At 32.6% G+C, this 25,473-nt stretch overlaps 2 protein-coding genes across 8 annotated transcripts; one reads left to right on the forward strand and one right to left on the reverse strand.

Annotated features, from left to right (window-relative positions):
• Positions 1-694: 694 nt before the first annotated feature.
• Positions 695-4,530, reverse strand: LOC129572721 (checkpoint protein HUS1). 3 transcript variants are annotated; one of them, XR_008688484.1, is made up of 8 exons: positions 4,403-4,530; positions 4,138-4,341; positions 3,949-4,041; positions 3,843-3,856; positions 1,812-1,922; positions 1,323-1,595; positions 1,027-1,251; positions 695-863 (listed from the first exon to the last, which is right to left on the reverse strand). XR_008688484.1 is itself a non-coding variant. In XM_055452741.1 (7 exons), exons 1-7 carry the CDS (start codon positions 4,452-4,454, stop codon positions 744-746), a joined length of 867 nt encoding a protein of 288 aa, XP_055308716.1. In that variant the 5' UTR covers positions 4,455-4,530; the 3' UTR covers positions 695-743. The 3 variants fall into 3 exon arrangements, 1 of the variants encoding a protein (XP_055308716.1); XR_008688485.1 differs by having other exon boundaries at positions 1,027-1,263; XM_055452741.1 differs by lacking the exon at positions 1,027-1,251.
• A 36-nt stretch (positions 4,531-4,566) lies between these two features.
• On the forward strand, positions 4,567-24,441 carry LOC129572719 (myb protein). Of its 5 annotated transcripts, XR_008688483.1 has the most exons (10): positions 4,625-5,138; positions 5,436-6,036; positions 6,103-6,349; positions 6,412-6,542; positions 10,580-10,780; positions 10,974-11,495; positions 11,586-11,714; positions 23,467-23,589; positions 23,650-23,869; positions 24,120-24,441. XR_008688483.1 is itself a non-coding variant. In XM_055452737.1 (9 exons), exons 1-9 carry the CDS (start codon positions 5,131-5,133, stop codon positions 23,782-23,784), a joined length of 2,097 nt encoding a protein of 698 aa, XP_055308712.1. In that variant the 5' UTR covers positions 4,567-5,130; the 3' UTR covers positions 23,785-24,441. The 5 variants fall into 5 exon arrangements, 4 of the variants coding, with proteins under 4 accessions (XP_055308712.1, XP_055308714.1, XP_055308710.1 ...); XM_055452737.1 differs by having other exon boundaries at positions 4,567-5,138; positions 23,650-24,441; XM_055452739.1 differs by lacking the exon at positions 10,580-10,780 and having other exon boundaries at positions 4,567-5,138; positions 23,650-24,441.
• Positions 24,442-25,473: the final 1,032 nt, after the last annotated feature.

The raw sequence follows: 25,473 nt of genomic DNA on the forward strand, positions 1-25,473 counted from the left end.
ACCTAAAGCAACATTTGACCATATATTGAGTGTTTGCATTGTATTGGAAATATTGTAGATGGCGTCACGTTAATAGTGCAATAATTTTTTCCGTTAGCAAATTAAACAATGAATTTTGCTGTCGTCACTGCAAAGCTAATTGTACTTCATGTACTTTTTATAGATAAATTTCAATTCTTTTTTTACCGTTACATGGAACGTACATTATACAATGTACAATTGTACGCTTCGTTTTTTTTCTCACTCGGGATTCAAAATGTTGAATTTTCATTCCAAACCAGATTCTGGTTTTATGTTTAAATATTATCTGTGACTAACTACAAATTTTGATTAAAACGTCATCACCAATACGATACTTGAAAATGTTCATTTCCATACATTATGATGTAGTCTTGTAGTCTGTGATGTATTGGTTGGTGTGGTAGCATTTAATTCAATACAGAAGCTAAGCTGATTTGTTGATTTTCGGTGACCTGAACATTATTGTATTGTATATGCTATCTATCTAATCCAAACATTGTAATGTAGTGAACTATATTTCATGTAACGCCTCAATTATTGTTTGTTATGCAATAACAAATTAGACCTAAATGAGTCTTCTTAGTAGATTCTAACAGACTCTACCCCTAGCGTACAATTTTTCTTGTTTATTCCTGTGAATTGGGGGTGAATAAATAAATTTAAAAAATAAAACTTCATTTTCTTAACATCTTTTATTGTTTTCCTTTTCATTGATTCTTTGTCTACGTGGCATCAACACATTGTATGTTGAAAAAGAGTGAAACATTGTCTCGTACTTTTATTTTAATGTTGAACAATTCATCTTGTATCATATTGCCAAAGATTTGTAATGTACTTGGAAGCTGGAAAAGTGGAAAAAAATTAAAATTAGTTTAAATAAAATAACTTTATCTGCTATTGAATTGCAACATTTTGGAATTAACAGAGTTGAAAAAACAAACATATGGTTAAAGTCTTGAACAATATATGGCTAATATAATTCTGTTGTTTGAAAACTCTCAATACCTTCGCAAAAATAGCAGTTTTCCAACGAAAATCGTTTATTTTGATTATTTTCCATATAAAAGTATTTATTTTTGCAGGTTTTACTTGAGGCTTAAATACCGTTGATACTAAATGTCTAAATGATTGGAAGCGGTTCCAAATTTCTTGGTTTTAGGTCGCAACACAGTAAAGCTGTCCGCTCTTATCAATCTCAATCAATCATTTTGAGCAATTTGTGAAAATGAACTAATAATATACCTACATATTATTTATAAGTGCAAATTTATTATATAATCCTAATGAATTCAAATAAATACCTGAATACTTCCAAAACACATGGACAATTGTTTCGTATCAATGTTACAACAAATCTCTCTGGACTGGCCATCTTCTACCATGTTGCTGTTGTCTTCATTCATTTGATCTAGGATTAAATTGAAGTAGCGACTTACAACTATTGCTGAATCAGTTTCAACAATAAATGATAAATCACCGGATGATATACAGCATATTGTGATGGTTGCTGCAAGATTCTTCATTTTGTCACAAAGAGTTCGCAAAGATTTTAGTGATGGCATTTGAATAGATATCTATACGAGAAAAAATTACCGATTGTTAATTATGGGAAAATAAATAAAGACTTCCTAAAATATCAATCACTGAAACGATTGAATTGCCGAACATCATCTCTGCTACACTCACATTTATGCATATGCTTTTAAATGGGAGTATAACACGTAGTGTTAAAGACCATGGTGTAGAACTTCATGGTTTATTCAAAATTCTGATCCAAAAAATCTTCTTACATCAAAGTTTTTAAGCACAGGTTGATGATATTCATTCCATTCTCTAACTGGTATTATCGAAACAGGCAGATCATGCACAAGCCGTCTATAATTATTGGAGTTTTGTGGTGCCTACAAATGTAAAAATCTTTAAATTCCTACAATAATTATTTTTCTTTATATTTTTGGCTATGAGTCTTGCTGCTTTTTTTATGCAATGTGTTTATTTCAGCAAAAGAAGCATTTTGATATCAAGTATTTAGTAACTGAGATATTCAATATAAAATTGTATGTTTATAAACATTTTTCTTAAGATTGAATTCGATAAAAATATTTCTTTTGTTGAGAGACATGTTTTGCACCTAAAACATAGGAAACATAGCCAAAAAGACTTTCAGAAAATCTTCATTTTCATTTTTTCGCTTATTTCTTTCTACAAAATATTGTAATTAATATATTAATAGCAGGTTGCTAGTAGCAGCTCTTCAGAACCTTGTACAGAAAGAAGTGAATGATGGAAAATTGGAACAGGTAGATCCGACTTGATCCAATGAATTATGGAACACTTCTTCCCAGGAAGTTAAATGCAGTAACTGAACAAAATTCCAGCATCTGTGTGAACGGCCATTGAGCACCATTTTCAACATTTTTCACTAATACGTCTTTAGAAGATGTGATGACAACAGTTGTTGATTTTAGGGTTAAAGGCAGTGGTGTATTTGGTCAGAGCTATGGTTTCGTTGGTATACACGACACACACTGTAAACCTCGTGCTCTAACTCATACAAACAAACGGAGCTGTATGTGCATGTTCATGACGATTAGTTTTGGCGCTCAAAGTGCGCTTGCATAGAAACGCAACCAACAGACCCTGTTGGAAAACACTGTTGAACAGCAGTGGCTACACCAAGGACAAATCACTCAAAAGTAATACAACGCTGCTGAAAAAGTAATACAACGTGAAAAAAGTAATACAACTTTTTAGTGAATTGCCCCTTGAGCTACGCAGCCAGCAATTTCACTGCGATGTTTTTGGGCGATATTTTTCAATACAAAAACTGATTCCAAAGATTCTCCTCTCCATTGGGGAATTTCTCCAAACAAACTTCAAATTTAACGTTCCATATAGCAACAAAAATGATTTTTTGGCATACGTTTTTCATTTCCGGCTAAAAAAACTCTCGAATTCTCTAAAATTCGGAAGATATCAATAAACGTACATTTTGAAATAAATCTCCTTTTCGTGTTCTTTTTTTCAAATATGAAAAATGGTCTAAAATTTGCATAAAACAATCCTTGATTCAAAACCATATTAACCCTCTAATGCATACAACCGCCTCTAGACGGGCAACATTTGAATGCCTGTAGAACGTAAACCGTACATCGGATCACATTGCTTCAAAGGGAATTTTTATTCGTCAATGTTTTCTCTTCATTTTTGTCTGTGGCAATATTTGTCTATGTAGTGTGATTGTAAAGTTATTAACAAAAATGTGTGCAAAAACAAAAATTTGACAAAATAAATTATTTGGTTTCCAAATTAGACAAATTTTTGACACTTTTAAACAATGGATTTGATTGTTCTCTGATTTAGGTCAATCGCATTTTCTGACTAAACCATGAGGATTATGAATATTTTTTTGATTATCTATGGCCAAAAATCAACCAAGTACCAGTACTCCCAGCCCTGGGAAAAATTAATGCATTAGAGGGTTAACTGAATGTCCGAGAATGAAAACGCAACTTCTATTCACAACACATATAAGTGAAACAAAAATAAAAAAATTTATTGAAATGAAACAACAAAATCGAATTTTTTCAAAGTGTAACAACAAAAAATTCGATTTTGTTGTTTCATTTCAATAAATTTTTTTATTTTTGTTTCACTTATATGTGTTGTGAATAGAAGTTGCGTTTTCATTCTCGGACATTCAACTAATTTTGAAATTTAATGGAAAATTTATGTTTCCTGATTTTTCCTGCAACGTTATTCGGAGTAGACAAAGAAATTTTTTGCGTACTACATGAAATGCTAAAAAGGAGATCACTTACCATTTCGATATCAACTGAAAATATAACAATATAATGTAAGTGATCGTGTTCAATATATCATATAAAACAGTTCAACACAACAAAATGATTTATAGAATTCACTTACCTGAAATGCAAGGAAATTGTTTATTCGTTAATTTCAAAACAATCACTTTGACGAAATGTGTCTTTACAGTATTTAAAGCAGTTGCCAGTTGCTCTGTGTTATATAAAATATAGAGCAGAAATTATATATATATATATATATATATATATATATATATATTCTTTTTGGCGTCATTGATGCGATCAATACCTGGATAAAGAGTTAACCAAATTTCATCATAACTTTCATCAACTCCTTTCATGTTGAAATGAGCGAAAAAGTTTTTGCTTTCAATTTGTGACCAAGCAATAGAATTCGCATTAATACCAATACCGACATTGCTGATACATAACCCAGACTTTCTTATATTGAATACTGCTCGTTTTGATAACCGTGCAAATGTCGACACAATGTCTAAAAATAAGATAAAACAGAGATAAATTAACTAAATTCTATTTTAATGCAAATTACTTACTGAAAAAATCTTTCATGCATAGTTGATCCGACAATATTCCTTTGAATTTCATGTTTTTTTGTTTGTCTGTTTCGATACTGTGTTGTATTCCGCCGGCAAATATTTTTGACAACTAGTGGTTGGTTTACATTCGATAATTCAAAACAAGGCTTAACTATTAAGTAAAGGAAGTATTTAAACAGACTACTACATCGATTATGAAGCCGTTGTAATCATTAGCCATTTTCTTTTCAAACTGATGGCAGGTGTGCAGAAACAGCCTACAAAATATCGTTGAAGCATTCTTATAATATTGTAAAAATATTTGGTTATGAAGAGAGATTGGATGAATCGGGAACAGAAGCCAAATCAATAACAAGATTAACGAAAAAGTTGAATATATGTTTTAAAAACAAAATGAGTTGTTTAAAAATATAGCGTTAGGTAATCTACTACTATGAGACTTGTAGTACGAGTTTAAATTTAGTTTTATGAGGTTGGCACACCAACGTATTTTGAATTTCGCTAGGCACGCATCTCTTTGTGTGTGACTTCACAGTGACAATTATGTGAGATAAGTATTGTAGTGTCTAACATATTTGAGCGTAAAAAGTTGATTTTTCCAAGTCAATAAATGTATTAACTTTGCACAAATATGCATTGTAACAAATAACAGTTTTCATTTGTGAATAAAGTTTGTATGTAAAAGTGAATTGAAAATCAAATAACATTGAATAGACGAAAAAACAATGGAACGGTGAGTTGAAACGCAAGCCTGCAAATAGTTTTAACGAACATCCAAATTATAAAGTAATTTTTCAAAACACTGACGATTAAAACATCGTCACGTTAAACTCTTTATTGAATGGAAAATACTCCGAAAAACTTCTGAGTCAATGGCTTAAATTATATTCACGAGCAGCTGCACCGTTTTTATATACACTTTGCGTATGCACGCACACTCATACGTATAGAAATATTGAGACGTATAACGCCGCTTGTTGATTTAAAAGTTTAACGTTTTATTGCATACTCACTAATATTGACTCACTAGATATCTAATGGAAGACGACGAGTCAGCCGCCGAGGATGAATTGTCCGAATTATCAGATAACGATGATGATGGATTTGGTAAAACTAAGTCAGCCAATAAAACCCGTTGGACAAAACATGAAGATGCTGCACTCAAAGCATTGGTTGAACAGTACGGTGAACGATGGGATAGTATTGCCAAGTGCTTGAAAGATCGTTCAGACATACAATGTCAACAGCGTTGGACAAAAGTTGTGAATCCAGAATTAATAAAGGGTCCATGGACAAAGGAAGAAGATGAGAAAGTAATTGAACTTGTTGCTCGCTATGGTCCAAAAAAATGGACACTGATTGCCCGACACTTGCGAGGCAGGATTGGGAAACAATGTCGTGAAAGGTGGCACAATCATTTGAATCCAAATATCAAGAAAACAGCGTGGACAGAGGACGAAGACAAGATAATCTATCAAGCTCACAAGCAATGGGGAAACCAATGGGCCAAGATTGCAAAGCTACTACCAGGCCGCACTGATAATGCAATAAAGAATCATTGGAATTCAACAATGAGGCGTAAATATGAGTTAGGCGGGCTACCACGACGCAGTAAAAATAATTCACTCAAAGTTAGTTATACGCTGATAGTTTTAAGATTTGCCAATTGAATGACTTATTGATAAATTCTATTACAGTTACAGCAACAACAAAATTCACAAACTGTTCAATCAAATACATTGAAAAAGGAAAACGATTGGAGCCTTTCCGACAATTCAAATCATTCTCAAATTGCTATTTCAACACAAAAGGGTGACTTTTTAGTTGAACAAATAAAAAATGGTGGTGGGGGAGAGCAATCAACGTACTTTTTGTCACCAATAAATAGCAACAAGGCCCTATCAACACTTCGACGAGGCAGCGACGCCTCAGTTGATCTTATTGGTAATATTATAACCAGTTTTATTATTATCTATAATATACTCATCAAAGTATCAAATTTTCAGACGAGAACGTTATCGGTTTGAGTCTTCAAGAGATTCTGCCTGACAATAACAATATCAAAACCGAGAAAATGCTGGTCGCAAATCCACCAAATATTTTAAAAAGATCTAAATCTATAAAAATTCAGAATGCTGTAAGTACTCGACTTTTCTGTTCTTTGTTAATACAATCGATAGAACTCATTCCGAGAATAATGTATTAATACGTTAATATCATATTTGAGAAAAACATTTTCTATCATATAAATATGACTGCATAAATGTGCACTATTTAGTAATATATAAGAAAGAAAAAAATGGCAACGACTTTTGGGTGACTTCATGATTTTTCGGTAGGAATAGTTGTATTATATCCCAGAATGATTGATGTAGAATGATAAAAATGAAATATCTACTAATGATGTTTCTGCCATTTAATTCGAAAAAATCGTCTAGTCTTCGTGGTCATTGTCATTGCTTGGAGTGTTAGTTTTTTCTATGTCATATTTCTTGTTTAGATTTTTGAGAGCTAGCATTATTCCATGTGCTCAGTAGTATTATGTCAAAGAAATTGGGAATTTTTCAGAACTTTCCTTCGCGGTACAGCACAGTTACCAGGGTATCGTGCTTGTAACATATCTACACACGATGATTGTTGTCGATTAGCTATAAGGTGACTTGGGGATTCTTGAGGCATATTTTTAAAGTAAATTTTGATGCAGTTGGGTGGATCTATTGAAATGTAAAATAGCGTTTCTTTGGTGAAATTGATTCCTTAACCCTCTAGTGCATACATTTAGACGGGTAAAATTGTAATGCCTGTATAATGTAAACCGTTCCTCGGATCACATTGCACCAAGAAGAATTTTTATTCTTAAAGGTGTCCTCTATAATTTTGTCTTTTGCACTATTCGTCTACATCAAGCGGTTATAAACAAGAATGTGCGACAGAATCAAAATTTGATAAAATAAATTAATTCCCTTCATAATTAGACACATTTTTGACACTTTTAAACAATGGATTTGATTGTTCTTTGCTTTATGTCTATCGCATTTTCTGACTAAACCATGAGGAATCCTGGATTATGCATACACACAAAAAATGTCTATAAGAATCTACACGATGATACCAATCAAAATTGGATTTATATTACTAATCGTGTAAAACGATGAAATATCGTGTAATTTCAAATAAATCAATGTATTGGTCAATACTTTTACCCGATATACGCATCTGCTAAATGTTTGCGTTAACTTTGAAACATTGAAAATTACACGATATTCTAACGTATTACATGATTTGTAATATAAATCCAATTTTGATTGGTATCATCGTGTAGATTCTTATAGATATTTTTTAGTGTGTATTTTCTAAATTATCAATGGCCAAAAATCAACCAAGTACCAGTACTCCCAGCCCTGGGAAAAATTAATGCACTAGAAGTAACCCTCTATCTTTATTCATTCATTGGAAAGGCAAAAAAAGTATTGAACAGTCTCTCCGCAGCTATTTTTGACTGTGCACAAGTCATTTTGAACAATTTTCATAAAATCACAAGCATAGATGCTGTCAACACAGAAGAATAATGGTATAAAGTCAGGTGAATTTCATAAAAAAACAGATGGAATGAGCTCAAAATTTACAATTTTTCCTACGAAAGTAGGTCAACAGACTTTTCGAAGTCCCTAGTACCAGATATGCGCATGTGTACTAGGGTAGCCCAAAAGCCAAAAGTTTCAAAATTCGTAGCTGATTCAAAACCCCTGATTCAAAAATTTGGGCCGAAAAGATAAATTTAAGCCATTTTCCGACATACTTTTGCTACTAAAATTCACCTGCACGGAAGCTATCCAGTTTGTAGGGGAGAAAAAATCCATAAATTGAAGAATATTCGAAAATTTTGGTGCAATATTAATTATACTGGCCAACAGATGACTAAGTCTTACTACTGGCGTCCAGTACTACAATTTTAGTCAATATCACAATACTGTAAAGTGCAATACTGAGCTGTTATGTTATACGCCCAAAATCGATCGAAATTGCACATGCTTGCTACAGACAATTTTATAAAACCTCAAAATCAGAATTTTCAACTCATTTTTTGGACCTATATCGAGTCAATTTCTTCCATAGAATCCAAATATGACCATTACCAGCCAATCTTAATGCATTTTATTGTCAATAAATTCGTCGGTTTTCACTTTTGATAGATTTTTCGCTAAGTAGCGCTCTCACATCGGATTTTTAACAAAAACATAAATGGGCAAAACACCGAATTGACGGAGAATGACTAAAATTTTTGATTTAGACCTTCACACAGTGATTTTACACGTGTCAAAATGTTAAAGTACTGAACCAACTACGGAATTGCGTCAAAAAAGGTTCCGTTTAGTTGAAAAAAGTTTAGCGATTTAGAGGGATGTGTATTTCCAGAGTAGAATAATTGCAATTTGGCCTGCCCGATCTGTCAAAATAATATTTCAAAATTATTCGTTAATCCTTACCATTTTTTGCCATGAAGAGATATTGCAAAAACCAACGCGTTCAAATCGTGGAATCCCACCTTCGTGGTTTCAATGGGTCTATTTTTCAATTTACAAAAAATCAAAATATCATGTTAGAATCCTGCTTTTTACCTCTCAAAAACAAATTTTTCTCGTTTTATTTATTCTTAAAAGTTTTTATCTTAACTTGAGCCGAAAATTGGCCCAAACAACAACATCAAAATTCCGCACCGTTTTTGAGATATAGCCAATTGGCCGTTTTTGGCCATCATGGCCAACTTTGGCCAATTTTACAAAAATGGCGTTGACAAAAATTGGGTTTTATACTTTAAAATGACAGCTATGGGCACTGATTGTATAGACAACTCGATTCAACAATGAAATGACCATATGACCTTGAAAAATCACCAAAGAACAATTTAATCAGAATCTCGTTTCATAAATGTCAGACAATTCAAGTACCAAATGCGTCAATCCTTAAATTTCTCAAAATTGGACCATTGTTTTGACTTTTCCGCGGATCAAGCCATTTGTACAAAAATGAAAATGAAATTTGGCCTCTAAAAGAGACCACGATTAAAATGCACATGTCGTTTGCATAATATTCACTTCAATACATTAATGGTATGGATCGAACTACAACATCCAATAAAGATTTACGCGTGCGATTTTACGCGTACCTGATAAGAGATAATGCTTTTTTAGGTTTCCGTATTTTGCGTAACTGATAAAAGATAAGCGATATTTGCCCTCAGGAAATTTGTAGGGCACCTTGAATTTTACAACTTTACCGAAGATACCAAGCCTCTTATCAGTTACGCGAAAAAAACGATTTTTTCTCATCACTTTTCGCGGAACTGATGGAAGATGAGAAGATGGTGTCTTTAAAAAAAATTTAGTGCTTGGCCTGTTTTACAACTTTTCTAAAGACACATATCATTTATCTCTTATCAGTTCCGTCAAAAATGATGGCATGCATCACTTTTTTATTTTTATTTATTTTATTTAACACCACCAAGCTCTGGCTGAATATATTATAATAGAATGTGGCCGGAAAAGAGTGCAAGACTGTTACATCAATTAGTATTTGCTTACAATGATTAATAATAACAATAACTATCAGTTCTCGCCTCGTTAAAAACCTGGCTCTTTTCGTAAACTTTTTGCATTTACACAAGTAGGACATGAAAACAAAAACACAGTCGAAGATGGAAATGCTTGATATTAGTCCGATAACAAACGGTCCAAGATAACCTTTGGTAAACGTTTCCAAGGGACAAAGGCTATGTGAAGCGTTTAATTACGCGTTAATTTGAGACTCTAGGACAGCAAAAGTCGTCGCTCAATTTATACCGGTAGATAAATTGACGAGAAGTTTTACGTCTGTAAAGGCAGATCCATGTCGATTGCAGAGTGGCTTGAGTTAATCATTAAACCACTTATTCCCATAAAAATGCATAAAAATATATAGGGGTCCAGCCAGATCTGATGTGAGCGTTCAAAGGTTTTAAAAAAGGTCGAAATTGTTTCTTCATGTTTTGTGTTACTATGCGTATCCCTAGCTGATAACCATTAGTTATTTTAATTTTTTTCATATTACCTGACCACGCAGTTCTTCTATATGTTCCAAATTTTATGTATAATAATAACTTATTTATCGATATAAAATACAAATGAACAATTTCAGAAAATGAATTCAACAAGTTCATCTGCGCTTGGAAATTGCTCATTTATACCTGGTATCAAGCCATTAGAGTCCCCAGGAGTAACACCGATAAAGCCGTTGCCATTTTCGCCAAGTCAGTTCCTGAATTCGCCGTCAGTTAATCTTAATTTCGATAGTAAAATTCCAGCTAGTACGCCAGTCCGCAAATATAGTAATCAAAAGGTATTCTAATCATCAGTTTTTTTTTTCGATTGCAAATATACGGCTTTGAGCACTCTACATTTCCAGATATTGTTTGCTCACGTTTTCTCAATAGCATTAGGGGCATATGCGCGCATGCATATTTTATTTGATATCAACATGTTTGTACAGCAAATATAATTTTCTTGAATTTGATACATTTTGTTTTTTTCAGATTAACGAAGAAGATGCACTAGTTACACCAAAGCAGACATCCAGAAAAATGTCGAAAGAACTTTTCCCGCTTGAACCTCAAACCGTTTCTATTAAAACTGAAGAGCCAAATGAAGAAGATGCAAAACAGACAATAAACACTCCCAACACCAAGTTAGCGTTGAATGGACCACGTACACCAACACCATTCAAAAATGCTTTGAACGAAATACGCAAAATTCATGGCCAACCATATATACCGTCAAGTCCAAATGATTTGGTTGAAGATATTACAGAAATTATGAATAAAGAACGGCAACAAGATTCAACAATGGACTCTGTTTACGAAACTGATTCCAGTACAGCAGTTCAGCATGCTCAGACGGAGAATGAGCCAATAGCTAGTATATCTAATCCAAAACGACTCACGTATGAGGAATCCGATGTCAGCCAACAACAGAAAAAAGCCAAAAAATCTTTAGAAACTACATGGAATACGACGACCGACGAAACAGAAGACTTCCCTTATCTGGTTGAAACTCCGGTACGTTATTTTCCCTTTTTCACAGAAATCTTTACTATTTTTTAATTAATAGGATGAATGTCTAAATCATGTACTATTTTCAATCAATAGAGTAAAGCACTCAACTCAAATTCTGGCGTGGCTTTTTCACCACCGAGTATTGTTAAAGACACATTGGGTGATTCAGGAATGCTTCTTGACACGGATATGACAATAACAAACAGTCCGGATGCATCTCAGGTACATAATACAATAAATAAAATTATGATGCGACATAGTTGTAATGTGCAACAACTACAACAACAACCACAACAACGACAACAATATCATCAACAGCACCATCAACAAGAGCTCTATTTACATGAGCAACAGAATAGATCTGCACACCTTGTACCAAATCATAGTTTTAATTCCACCTCACGAATAAATTCTATTCCGTATGATTATAATTGTACAGAAAAATCATTTAATCGAAAAGTCCAAAGATCATTTCTCACAAACATACAAACTGGTGGAAATAGTTCATTAGGTGCTAAAATAAATAAACAACTACCACAGTTCAATCCCTACGCTGATGAAAATGATAGCAGTAGTAGATTTCAATTGTCAAAGAGCATTATCAATAGATGTAATATTGGCAGCAGCTCATTTGGAGAAGATTCATCGTGTGGATCAAATGAAATGTTCAATAGATCCCGAATATTTGGAACTGATCGAACAAATTTTATGCAGATAGATAGAATACCATTTTCCAATAGATCACAAAATGTTATTAATTTGCGTAAAGAAAATTTCCATACATTCAATATTAGTAATAATATGATTTTGAAAAACTCAAGCTACATGAGCTCAGGAAATCATGAACACTCTCAAAACTCACAGTTGATTAAAGAAAATCCGAAATTTTTAAACTATGATCTCAACGACGAGTACTGGTTAAACTTTGAGTGAGTTATTAAGAAATGCGAGGTTATTCCATCGTCTCCTTTATTGTACTTGCAACATAATTTACAAATGGACTTTCAAAACGCGTTCTATATGCTGCAAAGCGCTGTAATTGGAAATAATTTATTCTGGTTCATAGAATCAAAACATATTTATTTATTTATTCAAAAACTCATTCTTTTCCTTATTTTTTTTTAAAACCAATATTACTGAAGCTAAAGTTACGATCAAGTTGAATAATGCAAAGGAGTTTCTTGAGTTGAATGTGTGTAAATATTGAGAATATCCACAGAATGAATATTCTAGCTTCGATATGATTTCTTCAACTTTTTCAAAAAAGTTAATTTTTTTAATAAAAACTTTTAATTGGGTAGATCCATTAAAACATTATGAACGACGCAAATAATATGAAATAAAAAGAATTAAATTGTAATCCCGAACTTTTCCGTACCGTTGGCCTGCGTTGTCCGTAGGTACTTTTGGTTATTTTTTGTGAATTTTCTTGAAATAAAGGCAGTGAAAATATAATTATAAAAATAAAGTGAAAAATCGGTCACTTTAACTAAAACTTCGACAATTTTGTATGAAAGGTACCCGTAAACCGATTCTCATTGGCTTTAAACTTTCTGAGGTTTCATTTTTTGGGGAAAAAATAAGATTCTGAAAGTTTCATGTTGATCACATTTGCAGAAGTTTGGTTTTTGGCCCTCAATTTTTTCCAAGAAAATGTCGACAAAAATTGAGGACAAAAAATCAAACTTGTGCAAATGCGATCAACATGAAACTTTCAGAATCTTATTTTTTCTCCAAAAAATAAAACCTCAGAGAGTTTGAAGGCAATCAGAATCGATTAACGGGTACCTCCCATACAAAATTGTCCAAAAATCGGTAATTTTAGTCAAAATTTCAAAAAATTTGTATGGGAGGTACCCGTAAATCGACTCCGATTGGTTCCAAACTTTCAGAATCTTATTTTTCTTCCAAAAAATTTCACAGAAAGTTTGGAGCCAATCGGAGTCGATTTACGGGTACCTCCCATACAAAAGTGTAAATTTTTTGAGGTTTTTCTTAGGGCAAGTACCCCAGGATCAAATAGAAAATGGCTCATCTTCGAAGTTAAACTAAGTTTTTTGAATACAAAACTTTTGGCATTTCCGGATTTTGATTATCACAATTATTTTTTGAGTTATCGTGTTAACAAACACCAACGACAACGACAACGACGGCACACGAACGGAAAAGTGTCTCAAGTGGTTTTCTACGCGTTTTATGAGTTTTTATGATGATCTAAACCAATTTTGCGAAAAAAGTTTTCGGGACCAATTCCTTTACTTTCCCTTGACACGTTGTGTACGGAAAAGTAATAATATTATTTGTCATATCTATATAAGGATGACCGACGCACGGGACAAATCGGTGCACTCAATTTATTTCGTTAAATTCAAAATAAAATTTTCCGGTATGCGCATTAGTATGGCTGATATTTGTCGCAAACTGTCTTTAAAGCTTTGCTCATTTTCCGAGACAAATCAGCGCAACTCAGGAAATCGCCCTTAATCAACTAGAATGGCATGACAATAAATCTTTCTGGTAGCATCATTGGCGATTACCTTTCTTGGGTTGGTAACACTATAAGATTTTTTTCAATATTATGGTCCAATGAATGACTTAAACTATTTAAATAATGTCTGAGTCAGAAAATGTATGGGAAACAAGAAAAGTACGTCGATTTGCCTCCCTTTTCAATCATACTGTTTGGTAGATTTCGTTTTTGAATACTTATAATAATGATAAATAAATACACTATTTATGCCCGGTACATGTTCTTTGGGTTCATTATTACATGAAACGTATATTGTACGATGTGCATTAAATGTAAATTCGTTTTTTTTCCTCGGGGTTCAAAACTTTGGATTTTTTAATTTCAAAACAGATTCTGTTTTTATGTTTAATTGTTATTTGTGTCTGTTATCTACAAATTTTGATTAACACTATGACGGTTTTTGGGGAATCCAGGGCCCCAAGCGGAATCTAAAGTTGAATAAAAGTACTAAACAGTGTATAAACCAACCGGAGTTAAGTCTCATTGTATAGATTGAACATTTCTCTACACGAATGACATATGCACATATGCATATATGTGAGTATGTGTAAAATACAGCCTTCCGAAAAACATGTTACGCTGTTGTTCTTTGGGGACCACAGGGCCCCATGGCTATTTTATATTATAACTGGACTAGTTTATGTACTACAACTTCGCCGTAGACATCAAGTCGTTATCTCTTATCAGTTATGCGAAAAGCCGCGAAAACTTGAAAAACGCCAATTCATAGTTTCTCATTTTTCAAGGAATTGATATGAAATAATGGGATGGTTTCTATAGCAAAGTTGTAGTACTGGTCAAGTACTACAACTTTGCCACAAACACCAAGTCGTTATCTCTTATCAGTTACGCGAAAAAATTCGTGTTTTTCACGGTTTTCGCGGCTTTTCGCGTAACTGATAAGAGATAACGACTTGGTGTCTGTAGCTTAGTTGAAGTACTTGACCAGAGCTACAACTTTGCCATAGGCACTATTTCGATATCTCTTATCAGTTCCGTGAAAAAATTATAAGAAAAAACGCGTTTTTTTCGCGGTTTGCAGCGGTTTCTCGCGTATTCCGCAAAACTGATTTGGATAACAAGATGATTTTTGGCAAAGTTGTAGAGCATCTTCAGTGCTACAACTTCGCCACAGACATCAAGTCGTTATCTCTTATCAGTTACGCGGAAACCGCGAAAAGCGCGAATTTTTTCGCGTAACTGATAAGAGATAACGACTTGGTGTCTGTGGCAAAGTTGTAGTATTCGACCTGCTCTACAATTCTGCCGAAGAAACAAGTCTCTTACTTCTTATCAGCTTCACTAAAAATGAGGTGGGAAAATTTCGCGATGTTCGCGGTTTTTCGCGTTTTTTCGCGGAACTGATAAGAGATAAGCAATATTTGTTGCAGCAAAATTATAGCAAACCTTGAGTATTACAACTTTGCCTCAGATATTATTTTGTTATCTCTTATCACAGTCCTGATTTCATATGAAGTACATATGGGGCCCTGGAGTCCCCAAAGAACAGAAATAGGTAAAAAGTGTGAAGAACCGTCAAAGTGTTAAAACGTTATTACCAATTAAAATTTTTCATTTCCATACATTATTATTACATTATGATGTAGTCTGAAGTGTATTGGTTAGTGTGGTTGCATTGAATTTAATACAGAAGTTTTGCTAATAATTTGGTGACCTGAACTTTATTGTACTGTGTATGCTATCTATCTATTCCATCCAATCATTGTAATATTGTTTATTTCATGTAACGCCCAAATTATAGATTGTTATGCAATAACAAACTAGACCTGAATGAATCCTCTTTGTAGATTCTAACAGACACCGAGCGAAATGAGGTGAACTTTCTTGTTTTAACCCTGATTAAAGAACGTCGTAGATTTTTGCAAAGTATTGGCGGTGCCAAATTTTGTCTCTCTCGCACTAACTGCTGTCTTACCTCGTTCACGTATTAGCTGTCATTAGTGCGAGCGAATACATTGTATGTCACTGCCAGAATGTCTATCGTAATTTTTCAATTTTTTTCAATTTTTTTCAATTCAAAGCAATATAAAATTTGGTTTTTATAGTCCAAAATTAGACCAAATAGAAGACATTTTGACATAAAAGTTTGGGGAATTTACCAATTTTTGAAGTACAAATTTGCATTTTCCACTTGATTGTTCGGATTTAATCAAATCCCGTAAATTAAATTTTTCTATATTTCTCCCACAAGTTTTTTTTAGTGAAATAATGAGCAAAACCTAGTGAAATGTTATTTTTTCCCATTTTCAATGAAAAAGCATTCTCTTCTCTTTATATTACTGATGTTTCAAAGAATCAAGAACTGAATCCTAAGATTTAATTAAATCCGCGTATTTAATTACAATTCTGCATTTCAAATTTCTTAAAAAATAATTTCATATATGAACTGAAAATTTATGTCAAAAGTTTTTGTTTGGGGTCGATTTTATTGCGATAGCTGTACAATTGTGTTGCTGAGCATAAAAATGGGAATACTGATCTGTTATAGCAAGAACCGAACATGAAAAAAGGGTTTCTTGAAAACGCAACACGAATCTTCAATCAATGAGAATGTAACATGAGCTACGGTTGCTACAGTATTCTTTTGAAACGCTTCAGTGTGCGTAAATTCATGTTGCGTTTTTAAGAATCTACTTTTCCATGTTACGTTCTTTCGCATATTGCTTCTTTGTTATATTTTTTCCATTGTTCTGTTCATGTTGCATTTTTCAGTTTGACTTCGATGTGCCGATAAAACCAATGGATTTAGCACACAGAATACTGTATTGAAATCGAAAAAATTTAACTTTTTTTCGATTTTCGGTATATTTACCAATATTATTTTATCGGCAATACGACGTTTTCAACACAACCGAAAATCGAAAAAAAGTTAAATTTTTTCGATTTCAATACAGTATTCTGTGTGCTCAATCCATTGGTTTTATCGGCACATCGAAATCAAACTGAAAAATGCAACATGAACAGAACAATGGAAAAAATATGACAAAGAAGCAATATGCGAAAGAACGTAATATGGAAAAGTAGATTCTTAAAAACGCAACATGAATTTGCGCTACTCTTTGCACTTTGCACTTTGCGCGTCAAAAGAATACTGTAGCAACCGTAGCTCATTTTACATTCTCGTGTTGCGTTTTTGATATACCCTTTTTTCATGTTCGGTTCTTGCTATAACAGATCAATATTCCCATTTTTATGCTCCGCAACACAATAAAATGTTCGCTAAGCTTTGAAAAAATAGAAAAAATAAAGGCGACTTTTAATTAAATCCTGAGAACATGTACGGGTATTATTAAGCCATATCTGCTAAAAAGATATTAGAAGCAAAAACGAAATTCAAACGCATATTCAAAAGACAATTGCCTAAACTGGAAAGACTGAAATATTCAAGCGACAATTTTTAACCAAATTTAACCACAATAACTCTTTTTTTTCAGTTATCCGATTGTTTTTATATTTTTAAAGACGCATTTTTGTTATAAAAATAATTTATTTATACGATTTGCCGTCAGCATTGTAATATTCATTGTCTTGCTGCAATTGAATATTATGCTCAGTTTTTAATAAATAGTACGAAAGCGGTTTTAGATTTTAATGAAAATTGATAGTAAGAGGTCAAGAAATGATTGAAACAGATAAGAATTTTTTATCTATAAAATTATTTATTTCTTTTAGGGGAAACGTTAATGTTCCTACATAATTCTCCATGTTGTATTCTCTCAAAGTTAGGGATTTTTTTTAGTTTCGTGATTCTGTTTTTCACTCACTCACGAATTCAAACAGCGCGGTAGTTAGGGCATACAGTATCAATAAGCCAAATCAATTTTCATTTTTTTGGCACGAAATAACATTTTTAAGCCATGAGCAATGTACATGTACACAGCATATAAATGTATATCAAAGGGTTTCATAAAAAAAAGTTGTGGATTCAGGAACTCTTCTATGCATATTTTGAATATTTTATGTATATTCGCATGATTGAATATTAAAGATATTTTGAATGTAAGATTCCCCTTGATATATATTACTTTTCCACACGACCATGTGTAAGAAAAGTATTGGGATCACCCTAGATTTTTAGATCCCTCTAAAAACCGTTTTGTTTCGATTTTTGAACTCCAAAAAACGCGAATCCTGCTATTTTAGGTCATAGGGTAGGTGCGTGATACACTGTACGCAAGAAATATGGTAAAAATTTTGCTATGGTTAGAATGTATAGAAAACTGAGTATTGGAAAAAAGTTTGCTATGTTTGAAAGTGTAGAACTGAAATAAATCGTGTAGAAAAAAACATAATTTTCAATTATTTCTCAGAAGAAAAACAATTTTTGACTCCAAATTTTTGGTTAAAAATTTGATTTTTGTTATTTTTCATTTTTCTCCTATTTTAAATTTTTTTCCGTAAACATTTTGGCGATTTTTAGCCTGTTTGTAAGTTTTTCAAACATTCTTCATAAATATTTACGTAAATATTTCCATGGATTTCTCGTGAATATTAAATAAATATTCACAGAGAGAAACTAGGTTGTTGCGATTGCAGATGACGTTTGGAATATGTCAAAAAGCAACTTTTTTTCTATGACGGTTAAGGTTTGTCCAACTTTTTGTAATTTTGAATGGTTGCAAACTTTACAACCGCCATATAAAAATGTTGCGTTTTGACATATTCCAAACGTCATCTGCAATCGCAACAACCCAAATTGGGTTACCCAATTTCTCTCTGTGTTCTGAAGGTTTTTCGTGAATATTTTTATATTCGCCTTATAATATGCATTCATTATTCGGGTCATAGTTAGATCAATTTGACACAACGTATACGTTTATGAAACCACTTGACTTTCAGTGCAGAACACATGTTTCGGTAAAATAGAGTTCAGCAGAAATATACTGCGATTTTGTTCAAAACAAAATCATCTTCGCTCTTGACTCTTTTTTTTTATATTGATAAAGTCCATTGCAAAATAGATTAAATTAAGAAACTGTCGTGACTTTTTCAAAGCACATGGGATCGTTTCATTGGGTTAATTTCCAAAATTTCAGAAGTCATAGAGTTTTCCCAAAATGTCCACACTTGAAGATATTTTATTTATAATTTTGAAGAGTTCGAACTCTATCGATTGATTAAAATTCAATCGAAAAAAGTTCATAGTTCAAATAATTCAACAAAAATAGAAAGAAATGTAATGAGTACTTAAATATAATTTGTATTTGTACTATTTATTATTGAAAGGTTATTATTATTGAATAGTGGTAAAACAAAATAATATGGTCATCATATACTCCCGTTTTTTCCTACGTAAATTAGTGATAAAATAAGAAGCGTTCGATAGCTACAGGCACTGTGACTCTCTTTGAGCACTGAAGTTGAATGAAAATCTCTTTGGTCAGAGTTCAAATTGATGACCGGTAACAACCCACATGTAGTTAGCCTAAGTGCAGTATAGTATGGTATCGCGAGTCACATGAAAAACATCACTTGGACATTTTTTAAAAATATAGTACCGAAAGATATTCTACAAATCATGTTTTTGTATTTTACACAGATGGAATATTTTTAATCAGATGGGATATAAATATCACATAAAAATATATTTTTTGTATGTTGTGCGTAATGCATAAATATAGCACGAAGAAGAAGTGAGTGATCATATACGTGTATCTGCATCCATCGTCATTATTGTGAAGTGTGTACGGTTGTGTTGAACTCCTCACACTAACGATGAGCTGCACGAAGCGTGCATGAACATGTCTCGCGCACGCCTTTCAACGTGAAAAATATCGGATATTTTAGATCGGATAGAAATCTATCTGAATGAAAATATCCCATAGTATTCTCTGGTATTTTATCTTTTTTGAAAGTCCGGTATGATAACATAATATATTAGAATGAAGACAAGTATTGATATTGAGGTGTTAATAGTTGATTAAGTGTAGTATTGGAATTAATCCAATTTGGAACAGGTACACTAAGAGAAATGTTGAAAAGGTGGGACAAACTTGGGTTCGATGTTGTATTACAATAACAACTGTTGGTTGAAAAAAACCACCATAGAGAAAAGGTTGCTTTTTTACCTATTCCAAACGTCATCTGCGATTGTATCAACCTAAATTCTGTCAGTGTACCTGTGCCAAATTATATCTTGATCATAATATCAATTTTTATCTTAAACCATAGTTTTATACCGGACTGCAAAATGTTGTCCAAAAATTTCGAACGTCTATGATTTGGTCCAATCGTAACCAATTCCTATGTATTACTATACCTACACTAAATTTGCCTGCATCGAACATTTGACATTTTGCAACCGAATGCATGGTTTCGTTTTTTGAAGAAGAAAAATTCGCCATTTATCAACTCGGACCATGTCTCAAAAACCCACTTTCTTATGACATTGTGCAAATTATGGAAATATGGATTTTAAGTAATGCGATTGCTACTACAAGGGGTTATTCGAAGCAGTACCAAATCGACATAAAATTATTCTCCCTAAATCTCTTTTATTTACATATTTTGTATGTGAAAAAATATCACGCAAAAATCGTTTGTGTCATCTTCCTCTACCATTGCCGAGTGCAAACAATGTAATTTTATTATCTATTCCAAAGTCCACTCAAGAACTAAAAACATAAAAACTTGACTTATCAATATTCAAACGACGCTGCACAGTGACCATATGTGGCAAACATTATTTTTCAACAATATGTCAATTATCGGTGTTTACCAACCAGTAGAGTTCGGATACTATCAGACGCAAGGGGCAATTCACTAAAAAGTTATATTACTTTTTTCACGTTGTATTACTTTTTCAGCAGCGTTGTATTACTTTTGAGTGATTTGCCCTTGATCAGACGCCGATTTTGAAATGCCTACGCGCGTTCAAGAGGGCATCCCTCAAAACCTCCCAAAAACGAATTTGAGTCGTTGGGAGCGTAAATGTAATACAGAAAAGTTGCGCGGAAAAATGTCAAATGAAAAGAGATAGCTATATAGTTCACTATAGTTTACTAGTATACTATATAGCTATCCCTTTTCCGCTCATTCATCATCGACATTTTTCCGCGTAACTTTTCTGTATTACATTTTCGCTCCAAACTACTCATTTTTACCTCCCATAATACACTGGATCGGTTTTCACGGGGGTCGAAATTGGATAAAATGCTTTCGCGCGGGGAGCTATTGCTCCTAAACGACTGGAAATTTTTCAAAAGTGTTTTTGACAAAATTGTGGATCTTGAAAAGATCAAAAACTTTGCTGAACATATTTTACCCTTAAAAAAATCACCCCTTCGAGTTATAGGGTGGTTTGGGAATTACAAATTTTTGGGGGTGATTTTTAGACTGGACGGGGTGGTTCTTTGGGGTGATTTACTCAGCAAGGCTGCTCATTTTGACCAGATCTACAACTTTTCCAGAGACACCAAGTAAAAATTCTTAGCGGTTTGGAAACTATGGCATCGTGAAAAATCGAATTTTCCGAATTTTCCAAGACAATAACTTCAAGTCTAAAAATCACCCCCAAAAATTTGTAATCAAACCACCCTATAACTCGAAGGGGTGATTTTCTAAGGGTAAAATGTTCAGCAAAGTTTTCGACCTTGACAAGATCTACAATTTTGTCAAAGACACTTTTGAAAAATTTCCATTCGTTTAGGAGCAATAGCTCCCCGCGAAAAAGCATTTTCTCAGCTTCCAGTGAAAACCACCCAGCACATTAGGGGAGGTAAAAATTTGTTGCCTTATCAAACACGCGTAGGTATTCGAAATACGGCCAATAATAACATATAATAATTGTTTTGTGTTATTTTTGTTTTTCTGTGTGGTTTCATTTGAATTTAACGTTTACATTCTTCTTAACATATATCGGCCGATTCCTGATTTTGTGTAAGAAAAATACAGTGTGTATAAATTATTCTAGAATAAATTGTGAAAATTGTCCATGGTTTGACATAGTAACATGTCGTTGGTCACTGTACAGCGGCTTTAACGCAGGGCATTGCACCATGAAAACCTATTAAAAAAAATAATATTATATGACCGCTATACAGCGACCAATGACATAACCGCATTTAATGTTCACAAACATCAATATTAATGACAGTGTTTGACGTTTCACTATAAAAGTACATGGCGCTGTCGTCGCGTTTTGACAATGAGCGGACTTTGTTCTATTCAGTCTTATAATATCAATACAAGTGTCTATTCGCACATAGCCGTAAATGTACAATTACATTGGAATTGACAGAAAATATGAAAAACTATTCATATTGCAAAAAACCGACAGAACTTAATTAAACACCCCAGGTTCTCAAAGCGCTAAACAATAAATTTCCCTTTGTTTAGCATCTTCTTCTATATTCATACATAGCTCCTCTACATTTCGATAATGCAATAATTGAAATAATAAAAATAGCCACCTGTCAGAAAACAACATTCGTTTTCCCAATCTTAGCCATCCACTCGATTAGTTGAACTAAATATATGTAGATGGAGCTGGCTCCGAATTGCAAGGAAAAGTATTAAAGCGTCTTGAGCACTTAAAACACATCATACATAGAGCAAAATATTCAAGAAAATGCCACGTTTGAAAGGAAGGTATTTGTATTTGTACTGCAAAAATAATAAATATATAAATGTACAAATCAGCAATAAGCATAATTATGGATTTTGTTTCAATTCATTTTACATAAAGAAAATCATATGATCAATTAACTTGAAAATAATTTTGAATGCATCAATGAATGTGTTCAATTACGATACTAAATTCTACCAAAAAAAGATGTAACTATTAATAAATGATTATTCAGTATAAATCAGAAACGAAAACAAAGGATTTACAATAGATCGAAGGAAAAATTATTTGTATGCAGGCTTTAAAATATTTCAAAACAAGTGCGTGAGATTGCATATTGTTTTCAAAGAATCTTCTCAATATTGACAGAATTTTCACAAATTGAACAAGATTTCCTGATCTTTTTCTCTTTCTCTAAAAATTGAATAGCTGAATTGAAAGAGAGAAAAACTTAGGCTCTGCTACATTAGTTCAATTTTTTAAACTATAACAAAAACTACAAAACTATACAGTCTAGCATTCAACCATTATACATACTTGTAGAATTTCAAACAGATTTTCTAATTTATATTTATTTTCTAAAAATTAACCTCTTGATTTGATTTTTGTTTTCATTTTTAAGTTTTCAAAGAGACCGAGAAAAATTGTAGATTTGTCAAATACTGTCAATATTGTAAATATTCTTTTAATAAAAAAAAACAAAAATTTTCCAACAAAATAAAATTCTTTTTTGTTCTCATACGTTACTTGTCCCAATTCTGACTTTTTGTTCAGTTTCCAATTGATTCACAAGTTTTAAGTAATTCACATTCTTCTTTTCCGTTTTTTTCTCTGGCTAATATAAACTAATCGTATAGAACCCAGTTATTCGGAGAATCCAATTTGGGGCAAAGAATATTTTATGTGACATTAAGGACAATCAGTTGAGGGACAAAAAAATTAACCTCAATAAAACATTGGTGGAAAACGTGAAAAAAGAGGTAATTTTTCTCATTACAATGATGTAACTTTTCATTTTGATAAATAATTTTTTCTCATAGCAAACCCTAGACCCCAAGTGGGAGCGATACGCATGCGGCAAAACGAAAGATCAATTATTCATGACACAGCTGGCGCATATGATCCTAAAGAAAACAGCACTGCAACCACGTTCATTGAATTTTTTTAAAAATTAAGTTCAAATTCAATTATCAAAATACTTATCGAAATAAGTGTGTACTACACACTGTGTAGTAGATATTTTTAAAATAGTATTTATAAGAACCCGTGTGAAAAAGAAATGACTGACTGACTATAACTTCAGTTGACTTTAGTTGATTGAATTTATATTTTTGTTCTAAGAAAATCACTTGGTCCCAAATGAAGCAACTTAGATTGACTTGTAACTTCAAATGATTTCAGTTAACTATGATAGACTTACACTACACTTTGTACTGAAATGTCAATCAAAGTAAGTCATTTTTGTCCCAAATTAGTTAACTGACTGCTCAGTTACTATTTTTTCACACGGGAAGGGAAATCAAACTACAGTGAAGATCTGGAAAAGTTAATTACTCTATTTTGGTGCCTTAACTTTTCTGAACAAATCTTAATTTCCAAAATCACATTATTAAGGTAGCTGTGCTGCATTTACCCTACTCCCTAATTTTCGAATTCAGTTCCATAATACAAAAGATTTTCTTCCATGAAATTTATGGTAATTCATCTCAAACTGGCTTTTAAAATAATATTGCTCTTCTTATTGAGTCAATTTCTCATTTTTTTTCGAGTAGAATATGAGAAGAATAAATAAAATTGAACATTCGTCAAAATTCAACTAACAAGCCATAATATTACGAATGAAGTTTACTTGACTTTTCTATATTCTTAAATTTTTTTTATGTTCCCAGCGAACATAGGTACGAAAAGTATGACTCTTTCAGTAAATCGATAAATGTCTTACAAAATTTTCATAATGTGCATATACTTCGAAGTCAAAATTTGAGCGAACATAGCTTGTGTCATTTTACTTTATACGATTATGTATTATTTCATATAATCACTTTCATTTGTTAGGACTTTCTAAGTGACCATATAAAGTAAAACCTGCAGTAGAAAATTATTTCCACTATCTCGAAGGATAACTATACTATCTTTTTTCTCTTAAAAAGAAGTTCCACTATTCGGGGGGTTTATAATACTTTGAAAATGTGTTTTTTACTAACAAGAGGTTTATTTCACTTTCATTCGATGAAATAAAACATATTCAAGGTCCAGATATCACCTTAATTTAAATATTGATTTAAACAGTACTATTTTTTACTTAATAAGTACTCTGAGAAAAAAGATTTATGGTTATCTTACACTTTTTGTTTTGACACTTATTTCACAACAAGAACTGGAAAACTTTGTGGTAATTTCTGGTACCAAAAATATTTCTAACTTTTTTTTCACTACAAAGTCAAAAAAAACTTTGTGGTGCTCTAGCGGCAAAAATATATTTAGTACCGAAAATCACCACAAAGTTTTCAAATTCTCATTGTGAAATAAGTGTCAAAACAAAAAGTGTAACAAAACCATAAATCTCCTTTCTCAGAGTAAAAAGTATAAATATCACAAGAGAATCGAATGTGATTTAGGCCGTGTGAAAATATGGGTGAAGATATGAACCCGTGAGCATAAAAACGAATTACAAAACAAATCGCCGATCAAAACGTAACATAGATTTGTCGGCGTAACATACCAGTGTACAATTTGATCCGAATTGAACGAGTAACAAATAGGTGTTTTGCTTTGTTCGGCGACGTTTTCATAAGTCGTTTTTATGCGACATTTTTTTCTTTACCAAATTACAGTTTGCATACAACAGCAGATTTCATATTTTA

This window comes from Sitodiplosis mosellana, unplaced genomic scaffold, assembly GCF_009176505.1.
Source record: "Sitodiplosis mosellana isolate CC-2019 unplaced genomic scaffold, AAFC_SMos_1.0 Smas_scaffold_5432, whole genome shotgun sequence".
NCBI classification, from domain to species: Eukaryota; Metazoa; Arthropoda; class Insecta; order Diptera; family Cecidomyiidae; genus Sitodiplosis; species Sitodiplosis mosellana.

What these genes read in the sequence shown, in the direction of transcription:
- LOC129572721 (XM_055452741.1), bottom strand. Translation starts at nt 4,454, where the DNA reads ATGAAATTCAAAGGAATATTGTCGGATCAACTATGCATGAAAGATTTT. An exon ending in TTGGTTAACTCTTTATCCAG is followed by an intron (nt 4,042 to 4,137) that starts GTATTGATCGCA and finishes TATATAACACAG; the next exon opens with AGCAACTGGCAACTGCTTTA. An exon ending in CTGTGCTTAAAAACTTTGAT is followed by an intron (nt 1,596 to 1,811) that starts GTAAGAAGATTT and finishes TTTCTCGTATAG; the next exon opens with ATATCTATTCAAATGCCATC.
- LOC129572719 (XM_055452735.1), top strand. An exon ending in GTAAAAATAATTCACTCAAA is followed by an intron (nt 6,037 to 6,102) that starts GTTAGTTATACG and finishes ATTCTATTACAG; the next exon opens with TTACAGCAACAACAAAATTC. An exon ending in GCAAATATAGTAATCAAAAG is followed by an intron (nt 10,781 to 10,973) that starts GTATTCTAATCA and finishes TGTTTTTTTCAG; the next exon opens with ATTAACGAAGAAGATGCACT.